Source organism: Protopterus annectens, chromosome 15.part0 (genome assembly GCF_019279795.1).
Source record: "Protopterus annectens isolate FY-2018-M chromosome 15.part0, PAN1.0, whole genome shotgun sequence".
NCBI classification, from domain to species: Eukaryota; Metazoa; Chordata; order Ceratodontiformes; family Protopteridae; genus Protopterus; species Protopterus annectens.
Genome location: NC_056749.1, coordinates 166,737,603 through 166,758,709, shown reverse-complemented (window position 1 = coordinate 166,758,709; position 21,107 = coordinate 166,737,603). Strand labels below are relative to the sequence as shown.

The window sequence follows — 21,107 nt, the reverse complement described above, 5'->3', positions numbered from 1 at the left end:
TTCTCCTCCATCAAGATCCACGCTTCAGCCATTTCTGCACAATACAACACAGATCCTCTTTTATTCTCTCATCCTCTCTTAAGGCAGTTCCTCAGAGGGGCAAAGAATATAAAACCCCCAAGGAAACTACCAGTCCCTGCTTGGGACCTAAACTTTGTATTGGAAAAGCTGACCCTTCCTCCCTTCGAACCAGCTTCTTCATCAGAGTTACAGTACTTGTCATGGAAAACAGCCTTTCTTCTGGCTATCACCTCAGCTCGCAGGGTTTCGTTGCTACAGGCCCTCATGGCTGTGCAACCATTCATCATTTTCCATCAGGACAGAGTTTCCTTACGAACCAACCCTACCTTTATGCCAAAGGTAGTATCCAGTGTAGCTTTGAATCAGACTATCCACTTACCTACCTTTTTTCCTAATCCACAAAACAAAGGGGAAAGACTACTACATTCCTTGGACATTCACAGACAACTTCATTATTATTTAGACAGGACAAAGCCATTCAGGAAATCTGAGCAGCTCTTCGTGTCCTATGCTGCAGGTGCTCAAGGAAAGGCTATTTCCAAACAGACAATTTCAAAATGGATAGCCCACTGCATACGCCTTTGTTACTCATTTCATGGAAAAACTGTGCCTGCATGCATCAGATCCCACTCCACCAGAGCTACAGCTACCTCTGCAGCCTTCCTCAGGGGGGTCCCTACCAAGGATATTTTGGAAGCAGCCACCTGGAGTTCAGTGCACACTTTCTCCAAGCACTATCACCTCCCACTATACTCTAAATCTAGAGCGGGCTTTGCCACAGCAGTCCTGCAGGGCATCCTAGCCCCTCCTAGTTCCACTTAGTGCCTACCACCCTTACTTAGCTTTGGGATTCTACCCATCTGTTATGACTGCAGCTGTATGCACGATGAACATAGTACAGTTTTGTACCTACCATAAATGTAGATGTTCGAGTGCTCATACAGCTGCAGTCCAGGTTTCCCTCCCTCCAACCCCTCTTAGGACAGACCTTATGACAAACCCTTTTCATATAACCTTTTGGGGTACTCTTTTATGGTGTATTTGCTTGCAACTACTGTTTTTGATTTATCAGCATTGCATTTTTGCATAACATTATGTTTGCCTTCCTTCTGGGGGCACCTGACATCTGGGGCAAGAAAAACTGAAGAAAATGGCGTCGGCTGCCTCTTTTATACCCCTGCTGCACTGACGTCAGGGAGGAAGTGACGACAACCAACGCCGGACTTAGACTTTGGAATTCGGCCGACCGAGGACCCGCCTGACGGCAGGATAACCCATCTGTTATGACTGCAGCTGTATGAGCACTCGAACATCTACATTTATGGCAGGTACAAAACTGTACTTTGTGGGTTCAGTCCCTGGCATAGAAAGTTTGCCTTATTAGAACTTCAGTGTAGATCTTTCTCTAATACTGTGAAATGCACAATATGTATTTGTATTGTTTAGACGTATTTCATATTGTCATAAGGTATTGCTACTAAAATTCAATATTGCTGATCAAAACTGACACCTTTCATGTGTCTAAAGTATGCTTCCATTGTAGTTTATAATTTAGTTGTAGGTGCTCAGTATGTTTAAACACATATTCTAAGAACTGTGTTTCAAGTAGCATTAGTACCATGCAATCTGTTTTTAAATGATGTAAACTACAGCCTCTCATACACCCAGTACAATATGTCATGTGAAAACTAATAAATGTTTGATAAGAAAATTATTCTTCTAGCTGCAAAGCATAAGCAGTCATATTTTAGTGATGTGTCTGTCCTACTCTAACTTCTTCCAAGTGTTTATATTATTAATTACAAAGATAAGTATAAGAAACTGTTTTATCTTCAGCTGACATAAAATATATATATATATATTTTTTGAAACACCTGTATTCTGAAATGAGAGTACTGCTGCATGTGCAGAATTGTTCATGAAAACCCTGAAAATCATGTTAATGGCTGCATAGAAACAGCTGTACCAGCCCGGAATAAGCACACAACCAACTCAATAAGCCATTTTGGAGGAATCCCAACATCAGTAGATTGTATAATGCAAGGATGAAAATTGTGGCAAAAATTAGAAAGTGCAATGCCCAGCAAGGTAAAAAAAACTCCCTCATCAATCTAAACAAGGAATTCAGGGGGCTAATCAAGCTTACCAAAGCCAAATCTGAAGTACAAAAAGCCAGCTTGGCCAAGAGAATCACATTCTAATGTTTGCAGTCCCAAAGGCAGTACACAACAATGTGGCAAACTAATTGTAAATGGAGTCACTTATACTGAGCTGGAGGGTATAGAAAATCTACTCGAACTGGTCCTTAATGCACTCTCCCAAGGCCAACACTGCATTGATACGTGACAATAATATCCCAGGATGCCTCCTTAATAGCATGAAACACGACCACCAGAATCACTGTTCAACTGTAGCCTCCAAACAGGCTTCATGCCAAGCAGTGGAGGACTGAAACTCATTCCTATGCACATGGATGGGACAGCTATGGACTCCAGTAATTATAGACTCATTGAGTATGACTAGAGTCGTACATAAAGCCATAGTAAGAATTATCACAGAAATCATAAACAGTGGCACAGGAAACTTTCAGACACAGGATTCGACCCAGTTTGGTTTCATCATGGGCAGGTCATACCTACTCAATGTGATGTACTTTGAGTAGGTCAGTGAAGCAATGGACAAGAGCAAAATGATGCATACTGCGTACCTTAACTTGGCCCAAGCATTTAAACCCCCCCCCCCTCAGGCAATGTAGACAACCTCATGAAATTAGGTATAAACCCCTATGTCTCCTGCTGGATAGCCAGCTTGCTGTAAGATGAGACTCTCAAAGTTAGGATAGGGGAATCTACCTCTACTAAAAGGCCAGCCACTAATGGAGTTCAGGCCCACTGCTTGTTCTGTTGTTTTTTGGCATCAAGTTTTCTGAAGTTGAGGAAAAACATCAGTGGCCCTGGCAGATCAAGGTTGCAAACAACTAAAGACTAGGTGTAGTCATAGAATCTGCCAAAGACACAAATACCCCTCATGAAGGTCTGCCACACAGACCACTAACTGGTGCTAGAGCCATGGTCTAAAACTCGGTGCTAAGAAATGCATAAGACTATCCTTTGGGAAGATGGCTACCCCTGGAAAATATTACATTGGTAATACACCCCTAAGAGCAGACCCAGTGGTCAGGGATTGGGGAACACACACAAACACTAAGCTGGTCTTTGACCATCATGTGTGTATGGTAGTCATGAAATCATTCATTGTTGCTTAAGTTATAAGCAAGGTATGTCCTCCAAGTCCAAGGATGTCATTGTTAAACTGTACTCAGCCCTCATCTGCCCAACCATTGAGTAAAGCACCCCCTCCGACTAGGCATATGCAACAACTGGTGCATCGACAGAAGTTCTTCACAAAAAGAGTACAGGGCATAAATCTTTTCAGCTCTGTTCTTGCAAAAAAAAAAACTGGTTAAACTATTGACATACCAAACACAAGTACATACCAAAAGGGTAGTTATACTGTTAAGGGCCTGATGAAGGAGGAGTAGAGAGGGATGATAACTTCCTTATAGCTGGAAGAAATACCCCTGGTATGGCAAACTGAAATCATTTCCTAACAGTGGGTACATGGTGATAATAGGGTAGTTCATTTTCCGTGAAAGTGCCCAGGTCTTTAATGACTGACTTAACTTTCAAAAGGGGTGTCACCTAGGGGGTAAATGCATGGGTAGCCAAGTTTTGCCAAAAAGGACACTTCGCTGCATATTTCTTGGCGTTTTAGTTTATGGTCTAGGCACCACTTACTGGTGCATGTTTATCTGTCTTAAAAGAGCTGGAAGTCAGATAGGGAATTAATGACCATGCCAAGTTTGCAGTTGTCTTGGAACTGTCATAGATATAAATACTAAAGAGGAAGAGTCCTGGAAATGATCCCTGGGGACACCACTGGCAATACTCTTTTGGAAGTGTGTGTGCCACACATAATAATAGATTGGGTTTTACCATTTAGTCAGTTTGCTTTCCAGCAGGTAACATAGGGGGCTTTACATTTAGTTTACCAGTAATGCCAGAATGTGGAATGGTATCAAACACCTTGGTTAGGTCCACATAGACAGTGTTAACTGATTTGCTAGCGTATGATACATCAGTGACTTGCTGTAAGAAGGTTCAAAAGGCAGTATATGCCTTTAACAGCCTGACTTGGGTCCAGAACTTGTAAACTGCCTTATGTCCTTGTTAAGAAAGTGATACATTCCACTGCTTTGCAGATACGGCTGGCAAGACTTATATGTTTGTAATTCCCTGGATCAGTAGTGGACCCTCGCCCTTTGAGAAGCAGGATGACTGCTGTAGTTTCCCATTGCTCTGGTATAAATCCAGTGAAGAGGATGAGATTGAATACCCTTAGCAGCAAGTCTACCAGGCATTGTCTTGTGGTAACAAGAAGGCAGCCTGGCATAACATCAGGACCCATGAAGCTAGTATTTTGGTCTTGGAGAGAGCATTCAGGATTTTCTTGGAGGTGATCAGAGGGGATGCTGTCAGTGTGTAAATACACTGAGGAAAGTTAGGGAGAGATGGGGGGGATTAAGGTTAGAGTAGAATTTGTCCACTCATATGTTGGCTATCTCCTTAGGGGATGAATAAGTGTTATGTATTATGAAGAAGGATTTGTACACGTGCTTAGCAGAATTGGCAATTGATACCTATGGAGGATTTGATTTTGTTTGAGTTCATCTCTAGATAATGGGGTATTAAGTTTGCTTTTATTAGCAGAGTTTCATCCTTTTATTAAAGTTTCACCATAGAGGTTTATCCCTGAATTTGGCATTGTGTTTATGTTGTATGGGGAACAGATGCAATGATGCCTACCTTGAAGGTGGTCAGAGAAATTGTCTACAAATGTGCAAGTTATGATATTTGAAGTCATCAGGGTGAGACGTGTGCCTAGAATTCATCAGGTCATCAGTTAGCTGTATTAGATTTGCCATAAAATAGTTTGTAGAGACAGAATGGTTTAGTGGCTTAGTCGCATTTTACCCTCACAGTGAGCATTTCTGTATGGTCTTCAGGTTTAACTACTGATGTGGTAACTGTAGGTTTTGAGTATAGGGTGGCTGTATTGGTGAGAATGAGATCCAGTATTTTTAAACCTCTAGTTGGGACTTGAAGCAGCTGGTCTAGGCAGCTGACATTTATGAAGTTCAGGAATCTTTGTGCATATTTATGTGAGATGATGTAGGTTTCCCAGTTAATTGGGGGGAATAGTTGAAGTCTCTCAGAAGAATAATGTTAAGCTCAAGCTAGATAGGGAAGGATGTCAGTTTGTTAGATATGCCTCATGGGCTGCAAGTGACATGGGGGGGGGGCTACAGTATTTGATGTAATATGGTATGCAGTTCTATTTACCATGAAGGGGAATATGGAGAAGTTCATGGTCATTGTTCTGGCTTATGAGCCTTGATGTGAAATGGCTTCTTAGGAATACAAAAACACAGTAGCATCATCATTTTCTCCATTGGGTCTGAAATAGTGGAATGCACAGAAACCCTGCACTGTGAGGTACTGTCACTATTCGGAAACCTTGTTTCAGTAACTACATAGATACCTATAATTTCAAGTGACAGGAAAGCATGCAAGTACTGCAACTTTTTTCTTTAGGCTTCTAGCATTTTGCAGTGCCAACTTTATGTATTTTTGATTTTGATTATATATATATATATATATATATATATATATATATATATATATATATATATATATATATATATATATATATATATATATTGTTTGAGAAAATTGATTTACCTAAAAAAAGGCAGTGTGAGGGAAGAAAAACTCCTGGCCAGTATATGGAAACCATGAGGAAAGAGGTGCAGGCCAGCTGCAGCGTGGCTGTATATCGGATACATTTTGAATGACACAAGTAGCCAAGTCTAAAATGGAAGTCATTTATTTTTTGTTTGTATTGTGGCATCATTTTGGCCGTTGGTAGAGAGGATTAAGGAGATGTTAAAGAGCTGATTCCAGTGGTATAGGGTCCGAGTCCCTCAGTCTCCATTGCCCACTGTGTGACTGAGCAAGTCACTTAAATAAATGGCACTCCCCGACCAAGTCTAAAAAGGTCTATGGAGAGAAGTGCTCTACCCTGGTAAACAAATACAAATAAAATAAAATATACAAATTCTTGATGATGGTAGGATACTGATAAGTAGTGTTTTCACTCCACTTTCATATGCATATTGTGAAAACTCCATAATTTCCCTCTTCATGTGATCCAAATCTGTCTTAAGTCATTCACTCCCATGTGTGCAATGATCATGTCATATGTGTGCTTAGGGTGAAGGGACTTGAGGGTCCTAGTGACAGTGTAGATCCAGCACATGAGAGGCAGCCAGTTGTGACTTTGTCTTTGTTTATGTGACAATGCTTCTCTGGGCCAGTAATTAAGGAGTCTGCCTTCTCATCACTGAGACTGAAGAGGGATGTTCACTTGGAACAAAAAAAGATGCACACAGTATTTCCAGATGCAGCTCTCTGCATCAAGCATAATTTATCCTAACAGCACACAGGGAACATACTCACTCCTGGGTATGGATTTCTTTCTCTCTCTTCAGGTCCCAAATAAGACTCCCTACTGGCACAACTGTAGAGTTGAGTCCTCATCCAAGTCCTTCACTCTCTCTGTGAAACCAGCGCTCTGTGTTCCTACTGCATGGCACAGAATTAGTAGCTATGCCCCCTTCTCACCAGACTATAAGGTAGTTACACTGCCATCAGACACTCCAAAGCCAGCTACTGTAAGGCTCTTACAAGGGTACCCAATTATACGGAGTGAAATTAATATTAATACAAATTATCGTGCTTGATCATTGCAGTAAGACTTTCAGGAGTAGCCACAGAGTCACCAGATAGATAGGAGTACTCTCAAAGATTAAAATATTCTCTGAAGGACCAGCCACAATGAAAAGTTTAAATATATTTAATGTTAAATAATAAAAGAACATGAAAATACGGAATATATATTTACAATAAATAGAGTTTCATTCACAGGAAATATTAAAATAACACAGAAGAATAGATCACACAGACACAGAAAAAGAGAGTACTTAACTAATTTCAGTATATTTTCCTGACTGATCTAAATTACTATTCCCTGGTCAGTACTGGAGTAAGGCAAGATAAGTAGGTGAGCGATCTTTCTATATCAGGTTCCAAAAACAGACTGCTCTAAGACTTCAGCCTCATCTAGTATTAAAGTATCATTTTTGTGATGGATTACAGAATGATATCCCACTCATCTGGTTCCCATACTACCCCCCATTACTGTAACCTGAACCAGAATCTCGCACATGTATGTTACCATACACACAGATTCTGGAAGTCATAAAACAATAAAACACTTCCACTCTTCTGACAGGATCTAATAAACCATTCTATGGCACAGACCCTTCATCTTTGGCAGCAATCAGAACTGTAAGATACACTCTTTGTGGTCTAAATTAAGTAATTTTAATTTCATACTCTTTTTTTTCAAAGTTAGCGGGAGCTGAGCTTAATTTATCTTCCAATATCTTCTGTTACAGTATTAATTTCAATAGTTATAATACAGTCTCATATACAACTGCATTTTTTTTCTGTCCAGCAGGACTCACCGTTGGTACATTTTTAACACAAGCAGCTTTACAAATACATTTTTCAACACAAGCATCTGTACAAATCAGTTTGATAAACAAAGAACATAGTTCTTTACAAAACTCCAGCTAGCTGTACTGGTATATGTTACACATCCAGTGCCCTAGTTCTCCTGGCATAGCTGGCAATACCTCACATTGTCACAGCTTAGTATGGTAAATGGTACATTTCTGACTATGAAGTCATCCATGACTAAGATGTCACCAAAAGAACTACACTGGCCTTGCTGCCTTATGGGCTTCAAACTACCAGGTGTGTTCCCTTTTATGTAGCTGTGTTTTCTGTAGGGTCTGTAAATGTTTGCCTGTTAGGATGATGCCAAATGTCCTGTATACAAAACCTTCATGTAAGAGGCCTTTATTGTTGGGTCTATATTACCTGAGTGGGCACAGCTTGTTGAACACCTAAATATCGACAGCTAAAACAGCGAAAGCATAAAACCGCGAATGGCTATTCCTGCATATTTTTTTTCTCAGGGTAAAAATTTGCTTGGCCTTTATCAGGAAGTTGCCCTTTTCCTGAATGTAGAGCGATCTCGGAGTTGGTATATTTAGTTAGGGGGTGGTGTGGGGGGCGTGGGGTGCAAAGCCCCCACTTAGAGTTTAAGATTTGTGTAAGTTTCTGATGGCCAAGCAAATTTTTTCCCTAAGAAAAAATTTGAGGTATTGGCCATTCGCTATTTTAAGGTTACGATGTTTAGCTGTCTGACAAGCTAAACATTCAATTTTATAATGTAGACCCTTTATGGTTTATGTAGGGACATTAACTTCCTCAGTGTTAGACTTGCTAGTCTGGGACATGGTGCGCATGGTTATGTGAAGTGGGTATCAGAACTGAATAGTTTACAGTCTTTGAAGAGAGGTTGGCCTCCAAGGTTAGAAGATACTTGCACCTCTCACAAATTGAATCATTTATAGCAAGACTCAAATAGTTATTGGGGAGTATGAGGCAGTTCTTGCATTGCTATCAGGCTGCCAAAAAATGGTGAGGCAAGCTGCAACTTCATGCTGTTTAGCTCTTTGAGAAATAGGATAATTAGTACTAATGAAAATTATTTGTAGGAGGGGTCTATGAACAAGAACATTAGAATGAGCAATATGTCACACCAAAATATTATCAGTACCCTGGCCAAATTGTAGCTGCTTATTTATACTGCTGAAGTATACGACATAGATTGATGACTTGCAACACATAAAGAACTGAACTTCAGGGATATGTTGCAGAAGTCCAATTCAATGAAAGCAGACAGGCAAAACCATGATATCTTTTTTCATTAAGTAAGTGACCACTGTATGAGTGCTTTCGTCTGTAATTATAAAGATTTTGTCATCTAAAGATACACAGCTGTACCTTTCCTGTGTAAATATATAAATGTCATTGTGTTGTCAGTTAAATACGCAAATGTAATAGATAATCATGAATAAGAAATGAAGGAATAAAACCAAAAGCATTGCAACTATTTATTAGCAAACACTGCCATCAAATGGAGGCCATTAGAAAATATGTCAAGAATACATGACTACATTTATGCTATCAAAAGTAAAATAAAAGAGCCTTGTATAAAAACTGCACAAAATAATACTTTCAGAAAATGTATTGCTGCTATTTTGGATCAGATGATTATAATAGTTTTCTTGAGAAGAAATTCAGCGGTAATTAAAATTGCAGGCGAATAGAGTCCCTGGCCTCAATGAAAAGCAGGAGTGTTACTAGCATTTTAAACCTAAGAGCTTTAAAGTGCTAAATTATTTCCCTATTCCAAAACATATATATACGTGTGTTGTCTATAAGATTTGATACCTCAGCTTGGGCCGGCTAAGAACTTGCTGTATTCAACTGGACATATAAGAGAATTTAAGTACCTTTATCTGCACTTTTCTTTTAAAAAAAAATACAGTATTTAAATTGATTTTAACTGTGGCGGGAATATTAACTGAACTGGAAGTTTTGACTCTGCTCTTCAGTTAGATTAACTGAACTGGAAGTTAGTCAGTGTTTGCTGAATTTTGTTATTTGCTAGTAATTACAGGTGTGGGGGTAGCCACATTCTTTGATTTCCTGTCCTTGCCTATTTAAGTGGTACAGTGTGAAATATTTTCTGCTTAAAAACCTCAGCTATGGCCGGCTAAGAACTTGCTGTATTCAACTGGACGTACAAGAGAATTTAAGTACCTTTATCTGCACTTTTTTTAAACAAAAATACAGTATTTAAATTGATTTTAACTGTGGCAGGAATATTAACTGAACTGGAAGTTTTGACTCTGCTCTTCAGTTAGTCCCACCACCCTCCCTGTTTTTGTTTGGTGTTAATCTTAGTGGCATTGAAACTGCCCGCCCCTCTTGTAAATTTGTGTTTGGATACTCCTTCTGGGCCCATCTCATTTGCTCACTCAACTGAGTGCAGTGAGATCATATTCTGATTTCAGACACTCCTACTGTGTAAAAAGAGAGCATCTGGGAAACAGAAAAAAAAAATTAAGCTTGTTTCCTGCCTTTCCTGTTAAGTGGTATAGACTATTTGTAGGCTTCTGAACCCCCAAGCCCTTCTGTGTTGGAGGGAAGCCTTCTAACTTAGTTTTTTTTTCTTATAACTAGCCAGTTTTCTAGTTTCAGCACTCAAATCTGTTTTTTTGATCTCGGCACTTGCTCAGAAAAAAAAAAAAATTTCATCTGCTTTTACTGTGCTTGTTTTTCTACCTACTTTATTTTACTTTTGCATCATCTTAAAAGTACTCAATTGTATTTATTACTGCTTGGTGTAACTCATTCTAAGCCTTTTGGTTTAAACACTTGGGCTTCGGACCAGTTGTTTTGCACTGAGAGGGTTTGTGGTCTGCACTGTAGTGGCAGAACAGGTAGCTTACATCCTTCTAGGTTGGGAACTGCTGATTGAGGGCTCAGTGTCTGTTATTCTAAAAGTGTATGCTTTCAGGCCAGTTATTTTACATTAAAGAGGGTTCGTGGTCTGCACTCTTGTGGGAGGAGAGGCTGGACTCTGCCCTTCTGAGCTGGGAATTTCTGGTTAAAAGTTTATAGTGCATGCATATCTGAACTGCTTCTTACTGAAGTTGGTGCGCCTTGTTTGCTGTGGCATAGACTGGATTCGGGCCTGCTGGATCTAGCTTTGTTTGTGTAACTTGAGCACTAATCCAGGCATTCTCTAAAGTATTCAATTGTATTTATTACTGCTTGGTAGTAATTTGATTAAAGTGTAGCTATCATTCTAAGTCTTTTGGATTAAGCACTTGGGCTTCAGACCAGTTGTTTTACAATAGGAAGGTTTGTGGCATGCACTGTGGTGGCAGGACAGGTAGCTTTCATCCTTCTAAGTTGGGAACTGCTGATTGAGAGCCCAGTGTCTGTTATTCTTAAAGTGTATTAGTTCTGGTTTAAGCACTTGGGCTTCAGGCCAGTTATTTTACATTAAGAAGGTTCGTGGTCTGCACTCTTGTGGGAGAAGAGGCTGGACTCTGCCCTTCTGAGCTGGGAATTTCTGGTTAAAGGTTTATAGTGCCTGAATATTTGAACTGTATCTTACTGAAATTGTTATACCTTGTTTGCTGTAGCATAGACTAGATCCAGGCCTGCTGAATCTAGCTTTGTTTATATGCTTGTTGTTTGTTTGCTTGTTATTTCCCTGGAACGCTAATTCCACCTAATACGTGGCTTCTCAGCGCTTCTGTGGATCACTAGTGATATCTGCATTGCTTACTGTACTTATTTCCTTGTTTCACTTGAAAGAAAGTTGCTGTTTGTCGTTTTTGCATTTAAGTTACCTGTAACACATTGCACTTAAGTTACCTGGCACTTGCTCACTAAAGCAATTATATAAGTCAGCACTAAAAATTAAAAGCACTACACCCTCACTCTCCACTGGCCCTTGTTTTCAATTATTAAGGAATTCCCAATATTATTCTAGCATGTCCAAAGGTCAGTTGTCAATCTCCTCTCCGGTCCAGCTGGTGAATCTGGGAATCTTGAGGCAATGTTACAACTGCCTCATGTGCATGAACAACCCTCTCCTCCTCCCAACAAATTCCAACACATGTGAGAGATGCAACCATATAGCCAAACTGGAGGCTAATCTCTCTCAACTCAGTACTGGCATAACCAGTCAGGAGGAGAAGGAAACCACACTCACTACAATTCCAGTCTCACATAGACCTACCACGACAGCAAACCAAACACATAATCACACAAAAACATACTCGGAGGCTCTAAATAAAGATCTGCCTAAGCAGCAGAGACCTCCAAAGTGGACACCCAAGCAACCGCTACCCCAAAACAAAACACATACAACACATATCTCACAAAGCCAGTGTGCCGAACAGTCACAGCCCTTAAGACTAAACAACACACCTGATACACTTGTAATAGGTGACTCTATCGTCAGGCACACTGACGTCCCGCTCACCAGGCTGAACAAGGAGAGAGTCACGGTGAGCAGCCTGTCGGGTGCTAGGATCCACCACATAACACAAGCACTCAGGTCACTCCAAGGCAAGTACAAATATGAGTCAGTCATTGTCCATGCTGGTGTGAATGACCTGAGACGTACCTCCCTGGACTACATGAAAAGAGACATAAAGGAGCTCTCTGAGCATGTAGCCCAGGCCGGTATGACCCTGACCTTGAGTAGCATCTTACCCTCACCAAGAATGATGCCAAGATGATTAATTTCAACAATTGGCTTAAGTACTGGTGTCATTCAAAGGGGATCCAATGCCTGTCAGCTTGGGATGATATGCTCGACAAGCCACGATGCTTCGCTAGGGACGGCTTGCACCTGTCACCCCTGGGCTTTCGGATATTGGCAAAGGCTCTTGCTACCCCTATAGTGCCTTTTTTAGGCAAGGCTCAAAAGACAAACCCACCTCCATAGGTATCACAAGGGATAAGAAACTAAGAGTAATGCTACTCAACGCCAGAAGTCTAAACCTCAAGATGCACGCACTCGAAACTCTCCTTAGCATGGAGAACATCGATATCTGTGCAGTAACAGAAACCTGGTTCAGGGCTCCCAAGAGCACCCCAACACTACCAGGTTATACCTTATACCATGCTTTTCGGCCCCAAAACTTGGACCGAACCACAAAAGGAGGGGGAGTATCGATATTCATCAAAGATACCCACACCTCCAGGCTGGTGGCAAAGCACGAAGCATCAGAGACTATCCATGTGCTACTAACAGTGGGTAAAACTGCCTTCCAGTTTATAGCCTGCTACAGACCACCCTCCCAAACCCAGGAACCCCACTCGGCCTTCCTGAGAACACTGGAAAATATGAAGGTCTCTCCAAACACCATTATATTAGGTGACTTCAACTACCCAAACATAGACTGGGAGCATTACTCTAGCTCCAACACCCTAGCCCAAAGGTTCCTAGAATTTATAAACTCAAATGCTATGGAACAACTTGTTACCACTCCCACAAGAGGGAAAAACATACTGGACCTGATCATCACCAACATGGGGACTCTATGCTCCAGACCAGAAGTGTGTATCCCTCACTGGTAAGATCAGACCATAAACTAATCTCACTGGATATTCACATCCCGACCCCACCCCCTGCCCAGAAAACCACAGTGAAAAACTTCTCTAAAGCAAATTTCACACTCCTCAAAACCGAGGTGGAATCCTTCAAAGCCCCCGGGCCTGTGGAAAATACGGCCCAGACCGCAGAATCCTTTATAAACGCATTCTATGAACACCTTCAGGAATGCATGGATCATGCGATCCCGAATAAAACCAAGACCCAATCCTCCAAAGGCAGACGTCCTGTCTGGTGGACCTCAGCCATAAACAAACTATACAATAGAAGGAGGAAGCTACTAAATGATAGAGCAAAATCCCAAAAAGGGAAGAGATCACTGATCAGTATTAGCAAAAAACTATGGGCACTCATAAAATTGTCTAAGGCCAGCTTCGAGAGAAAAATTGCACAGGACACTAAGGATAATCACAAGGCTTTCTTTAGTTATGTTAGGAACCTGGGTGGTAATTCCCAGATATGCTCAGAATTAGTCCAAAATGACAAAAAATACACTGAAACCACAGACATTGCCAACATCCTAGCTGACAGGTTCAGCGCAAATTTCTCCCCCCCTCCTCACCAAAAGGGCAAATATCTATCCCAGCAGAGTGCTGCCCCCCTGTCATCTCAGATGCTCAGGTAAGAGCCGCCCTCTCCAAAGCAAAAAACACAGCATCAATGGGACCAGATGGTGTCCCGGGCTGCGTCCTACATGAACTCCAAGAAGAGCTAAACCCAAACATAAAACTACTGTTCAATCTCAGCCTTACTACAGGATATGTGCCCAAAGAGTGGCGTACAGCAACAGCGGTCCCTCTCCATAAAGGTGGTGCCTCATCGGATCCTGGAAACTATCGCCTCATAAGCCTGACTAGCTTAGTCTGCAAAGCTATGGAAAGGATCATCATGGACCTCATAAATAAAGATATTGGGGACCTACAGACACTGGATCCTACCCAGTTCGGCTTTGTTAAGGGCAGATCCTGCGTTTTAAACCTGGTTGATTTCTTTGAAACAGTCACCAAGGCGATTGACGAGGGGAAGGTGGTCCACACAGCCTACCTGGACCTTGCTAAAGCCTTCGATACAATACCCCACTCGGGCATTATAGATAAGCTCACCAGCTTAAATATAAACCCCTATGTCACTAGATGGATTGCAAACTGGCTCGAGGACAGAACCCACATGGTTAGAATTGCTGGAGCCATGTCAGACTCCAAACCAGTTACAAGTGGTGTCCCACAAGGCTCAGTCCTGGGACCTCTCTTGTTCGGTATATATTTCTCGGAGGTACAGGCCAACATGGAAGGACTGTGGCTGACCAAGTTCGCAGATGACTGCAAACTAGGCGCCATAATAGACTCTCCAGCCGACACAAGCATCCTCCAAAAGGGCCTCATAGAAACAGACAACTGGTGCCAGAGCCATGGCCTCAAGCTAAATGCCAAAAAGTGTATAGTCATCCCCTTTGGCAAAAACAAAGTGCCCACAAATTACCACATAGGTGGTAATCCGTTAAGTACAGAAGAAGTAATTAGGGACCTAAGTTGATAGCAATCTCTCATTTGACAACCACGTGGCCAAAGTGGTTAGAAAAACATTTTATATAGCCCACCTAATCATGAAGGGATTCACATCTAGATCACGGGAGGTCATCGTGCCTCTTTACTCATCCCTCATCAGGCCCATAATTGAGTACAATGCCCCTTTTGGGATGTACCTTACCAGACACCTGCAGCAACTGGAAAGACCCCAAAAGTACCTCACCAAGAGGATCAAAGGGCTCAGACAGATGCCATATGCTGCCCGGTTAAAGAAACTCCAGCTCTACTCAGTGGCATACTGCCTGTTCAGAGGCGATCTGTGCTTGACGTATAAAGCCATGTCCAACCCGGAATGAATGGACATGCTGCACCTCAGAAAATCCAAATCCCATCGAGCTACACGCTTGAGAGACTTGAACCTCAGCACTGAAATAAGCAGGACATGCTGGAGGGACAGATTCATAACCCAGAGGCTCCCTTCACTCTGGAATAAAATCCCAGTCCAGGTTAGGCAGAGTCACTCATTGACTCTCTTCAAGAGGAATCTTGATGAGTGGATGGGAGATCGTAGGTTTACCCCGGGTATCACTTCTGTGTCACTGGTAGACAGAGGCACAGTATACTAACCTCGAAAAAGGACATAGCAAAATAAATTTAAAATGGGTGTCGAAAGCCAAACACATTCTGGCTAGGCTTATAAATGCCCTAGGGCAGATAGCCTAGTATGAACCTATGAACCTATGAAACATTGCTATAGTACAATTATTTTATGTCATGCAATATTGTTTTTCTCCACTTGATGGCAGTGTTTCCTAAGAGCAAGCACATTATGTTTAATTGACAGTATGCCTTTGTGTGCTGGGGGGGGGGGGGGTGAGTATAACTGTTACAGCATCACATATCTTTGCTTGTATATGTCTTATTTTGCATGCTAGAGCTGGTTTTCAGTCATATTAATGATGTTTTCTTTATCCACAGCACAATAAATGTCCCTAATAATGTTCCAATGATGGTAACCCCCAACTCTCAAGGAATGGGAACAATAACCCTGCAGACTATACCCTTCTCAACAGTTCTAGCAAATGGCGAACTTTCAGGTTCTTCACCTCAGAAAGTCATCTTCCAGACCATTCCTTCAACTTCAGGACTAAAGGATCTGGTCACATTCCAAGCCGCACTGCCATGTACAAATGGACTCCCCGATAACCCCCAGCATCAGGTTCTTGTGAGCAGCTTCCCATCTAGCGAGAGCGGACTTTCAACATATATAACTACTACTGCAAATTCGTCTTTGAATACTGTTCCTCAGTTAATGACACTCAATGGTAGTGGGGAACCAGTTGTAGCACAGCATCCTGGCACAGTAATTGCAACGATCATTAAACCTGCTGAGCTTAATAGCAGTAGTTTGAAAAATGATATTCTGAGTTCTCACTATCTACAGACACTGGTATCCAGCACTTCAAATGGTATGGAGGGCCTAGTAATGAAAACAGAATCGGTGGAGCATACACCTTCCATGCCAGATGCTAATTTTCAACCCCTTCATACTGTAATTCTCAGTCGGCCACAGGAACCTAACATGGTTCAGATCGGATCTCCTAATGTTGGAGCAAATGTCTTAAATGGCGAAACACACTGTACACTCCGTGTTGGTCTGACCCCTGTTGTAGAACTTGAATCAAGTGGGGAATGCTTAGAAAGTCATTCTCACCCAGAACACATGCGTTTGGACCTTCATGGTGCACAGATGTCGATTAAGAAGGAACCAGAGGAGATATGAAATGATGCCAAACCAGAGTGATCATGTGGGGTATTTTCTATGTCTTATGCAAATTATCTGCAACATTACTCAGGCTTTTTTCTCACTTTTGCAGGGTGTGTAGTTGAGTCTTCTCATCCTGTGTAAAAAAAAAAAAAAAAAAAAAAAAAAAAAATGTGCCTACTACATGTATTGTACCCTTCTGTTATTCATGGCTTGTAGGCCCAAAGAGGTGTATAAAATGTTAATGTTTCTTAATATTCTGTATTTGGCAGTGCCAGATTATTCTTATGATGGGCATTATGATTCATTTATTGCCACATTAGAAATGGCATTACCTACTCATGTGCCTATGTGGATGTCTAACATGATGGACTCCAGTTAGTCAGTGCATTCTGTGTGTCAGCAAAGCTAAGGCTATGTTATATTTATAAAAGAGTAAATACAGTTTAAGGGCCAGCAAAAATGTTGGACCTTGTTACACTGTAAATTAAGTAGCAGGATGGGAAAAATGGCCAAAGTTGTGCCAGCTTCTTGATAAGAAGAGCAGTGTTAGAGTTGATTTAGTGAAATTTTCTTTCCTTTGCTTGAGGTAAGGACCTTTTATATCTAATCCTAGTATGTGGTATGACCACACATGAGTTATCCATCACCTCCTTTTTCTCAGTTTTGCATATGGGATGGGGAGGGGCTCCCATCATGAGTGTTCACACTGCTGGGTGGCTAGCCCTGTCATAATTTTTCTTCCATACCCCACACTTGAACTACATGGCGAAAAAAATAATCTGTGCTCTGTAATCACCCCCCCCCCCAGGAAAAATTATGTGAACAGATCTTAGTAGTATCATGTTCCCCGTTGTTGTGGGTTGGCAGAATTTGGTGTAGAAATCCAAACTAGAGTGCAGCAGCTGTAGAGCTTGCCACGTAGTAGCTTCCATGTTTATTTCATACTCCTGCAACCCTCCATTTTGCAGTTTTAGTTATCTAGTTCTAAAACATACTACACTGTCAGATTAGTTTTGTTATGCAGAAACTTGAAGCAATTCCTTCCGCAGAAAACAGTGACCATTTTTGCTTCACTATTTTCCTGTCAAAACACTGATTTAAGATGGTACTTACTCTTTTAAATCTGGTAACTGTGAAAGGAAAGGTATGGCTGGCATAAGGGAATCAGTGATGATAGTTTATGAGGGCAGAATTAAAGTATCTTACCTATACATAAATAGAGCTTATTTGTCTACATGTTGTAATAGTAATCTAAACTATATGCTACTGTAAGTTTCAATCTCAGTAATGCGAGTTTTCAGTGGGGTCTTAGGTTCACTGCCATATACTGAACACAAAACAGTATAGGAATTGGTAGTCCTCTAACTTGCACATTGTTGTGCACAGCTTGTGTTAAAGCGGTGTTCCATCCAAAATTAGTTCACTGACCTATACTTCTTCCTTACCAGAAAAGGCTATGCCCCCACTCCCCTAAACTGAAAACTGAATGAACAGTGGCTACTTTTGACGTCATTAACCAGATTTCTTCAGTAATTCTGATACACAGGTTCAAGCACTGCCATCACAGCATCTAGAATTTTCTGATCAAGCCCAGTCTGCTACTAGTACTGACAGGTGCACTGTGTCTTGATTTATATACCTGTACAGTTGCATATAGACTTCATATTCTGCTATGACAACCTTTCCTTAGACCACTGTGAATGTCAGATTGTGCTCTTCCATAACTAAGTGCAGGGAATCCTAATGTTGGGGTTTGAAGCAAAGTTAATAGTCTATGTGTTGTCTGTTTTCTAAATTGTTCAAGATCTGCACTAACTTGGTTTGGATTTGAAGTAATTTGGGCAGAGTAATGTAAGTCCTGCTTCCTTTCCCTGTTTGATATCCATAGCCACTGGTGATTCAGTGGTTAGGGTATATGTAATGGATGCCCCCCACCCTAAAAGACAAGACTACTGAGTTGAAGGGGATAATTTTACTATATCTCACATAAACATTGCCTTCTTCTAAGGAATTCACAGGCAGTATAACTTTTCTTTTTGTTGCTTTAGCACCACTGTTTTACTGAAACTGCAGTTATTCTAATAAATGGCAGCTGACAGCTTTCCTAGAATGCTTAGAGAGAGGTATGCATGTGTACACAAACCCACCAGTGAAACAGAACGTGTGTCATAAGGATGAATATGTATGAAAACAGTTTATTCTGCCATGTCCTTCCCTGAAGAAAGGTGAGCTATAGCCAAATTAATAAAGGTTAAATTTTTATCCATCCAGTGCCTGTCCACTATCAAGCCTCTACATTCTGAATTTGAGCCTATTCATTCCCTTGTACTTTGGGATTACCTACCAGCTGTATGAAGGGTAAGGAGGAGGTGAGGTACCATCCAGGCATCCTTAGGGTGTTGTAAAAAAAAAAAAAAAACAAACACTTAAAATACTGTGGAGGGAAATAATTTAGCATAATTCAACTAAGTCACCACAATATAAACAATAAATGTTATTTAAAATAGCCTTCTTTACCTGTTACCTACTTATTTTCCACCATTTACCCCTTAAAAACATTTAATATAGTCTCATTTTAAATTTGTTTTATAATCATTTATTATTCATATTGTAGTGAATTAGATGCATTTTTAAATGAATGGTTTTAATTAATTGGTTGAATGATTTGTAGTTGATTTTTGTCAGCTGTTGGCTAGTGATTTGTGTAGATTAGAATGTTTTCTGTGAAGGTTTTATTCTGATGAAGTCCTAAGACAAAAGCAGTGAATAAAGTGAAATATTGCTCTCTGCAGTATTTTAAGTGTTTTTTTTATGGTCGGTTGTTGCTGACCACAGTTGGTTTAGTTTAGCATTTGCATTATTACTTAGGGTGTTGTGTCCTCATCGGCACCATGGCTGAGAGGACAACTGGAAATGAGCGAACGTCCCACCACCATTGTAAGTGACACTACGTATGTCACTGCAAAATGTCCATATAATCTTCCCTTTCCACGTGCATGCTCTCCTACTCTCCGTATGAAGGCTGCTGCCAGGGCGTGTCTTGGTGAGCTGAAAGACCACCCCATGATGTATATTTACATTCCTATCCCTCCTCTAACAGATTGTGGGGTCTGCATTCTACTCCACCCACAGTCCTACAGTATAGGCATGCCTGTTCTCCAGTGCTGGCATAGGCATGGCCATTCTGCAATATTGGCTCTTTCAAGCTCCCAAGTTAACATAATGTGGTGTTCCCGGGCTACAGCCAAAGCTTTACTGGAAGTGGCTAGTCAATAGTTTTTTTTTTTTTTTTTAATGCTATGTTTTAGTCACCATGTTAGAGCTGAAGCTCTCTGGTTATTTATTTGTTTCTCAGGTGTATTTTCCTGCATGAAAAAATTTTGTTTCGCTTTTGCAGAAAGTTTTGGTTAGGTATTGCTGATGATGCCACTCCACAACTGTATATTTTTATATTAAAAAAAAAAAAGGATCAGTTTCAGAGTATAACATATGTGACGAAAAGAGAAAAACAGTTATAAAGAGAGTGTGTATGCAGATTGCATGATGCACCCTCAGTGCACACTCCAGGTCATTCCCACTTCTGAGGGGGTAGCTTGGGTTGGAGAGTTACTTATACATGTTTGATGTGCTGTACCTCTTAGTGTGTAAGAAGTACCTTTTTTGCCATAACCAAGAACAGGAATTTAAATATTATTATAAGCATTGCAGTCATCATACCAAAAAAGAAAAAAGAAAAAAAATTTGATGTTTTCTATGTATAATGGAGATTTATTTATGATGAAATCTAATAAAGCCAAGCCAGCCCTTAATACTCGTATGTACATGTGTAAAACAAGAGAATTATATTTGTAATGAATCTTATGAGCAGCTCTTTATTTTTTTTCAGAAGCAGAAAAGTATGTATTTTTCATAGCTGGTGTATGGAAAAAATATTTGTATGAAAATTTTAGCGTGCCCAATATAAGAAATGTAAGAGAACTTTAAATGCAGTTAATAAAGAATCTTTAATATTAAGCAGTGCTGTTTAAAATGTTCATATTTTAACTTGTAAACTGTATGGATTTTGCAGAAAATTAACTATGCATTTTATATTTTCCTAATCTTAAATGAAGAAAAAAAATAGTTGTAGAAAATGTGAAACTGAGATACATTTGAATTATTTTGTAAATATTTTATTAGCTTTGTGAAAGTATGTGCTTTCTTAAAGTACTGCACTGTTCTTATCTTTATATCTCCTTTTTTTAAATTTATATCTTTTGAAAGATTATGTTCTCCTTTTGTTTGTTTGTTTGGACAGTGGAATCCTTTAAATTGCAAATGTCTGGGAAATCATTTTGAAAAAATAAACAATTTCACTTTTTCGTATTTTGTGAAATTTTTTTACTCTATCCAAGACACAGAAGCAACACTCGCATTTTTACTTTTTCAGCAAAAAATAAATTGACGGTGCACATGTTAAACCTTTTCAATAGCAACCCCAAATGCATAAGATGTCCACGGTCCTTGTAGAGAAAATACTAGTTTGTACTTGAAAGCAGCAGAATTGCTGAAAT

General features: G+C 40.4%; 1 protein-coding gene across 3 annotated transcripts in view; it reads left to right on the top strand.

Moving 5' to 3' along the window:
• LOC122790080 (ETS-related transcription factor Elf-1-like) overlaps positions 1-20,919 on the top strand; it is an 875,567-nt gene extending 854,648 nt beyond the window's left edge. For all 3 annotated transcript variants that reach the window (XM_044057642.1, XM_044057643.1, XM_044057641.1), the window contains exon 9: positions 15,765-20,919. In XM_044057642.1, the coding sequence (XP_043913577.1) occupies positions 15,765-16,569 (805 nt within the window). In that variant the 3' untranslated portion in view covers positions 16,570-20,919. The remainder of the gene's footprint in view (positions 1-15,764) is intronic.
• Positions 20,920-21,107: the final 188 nt, after the last annotated feature.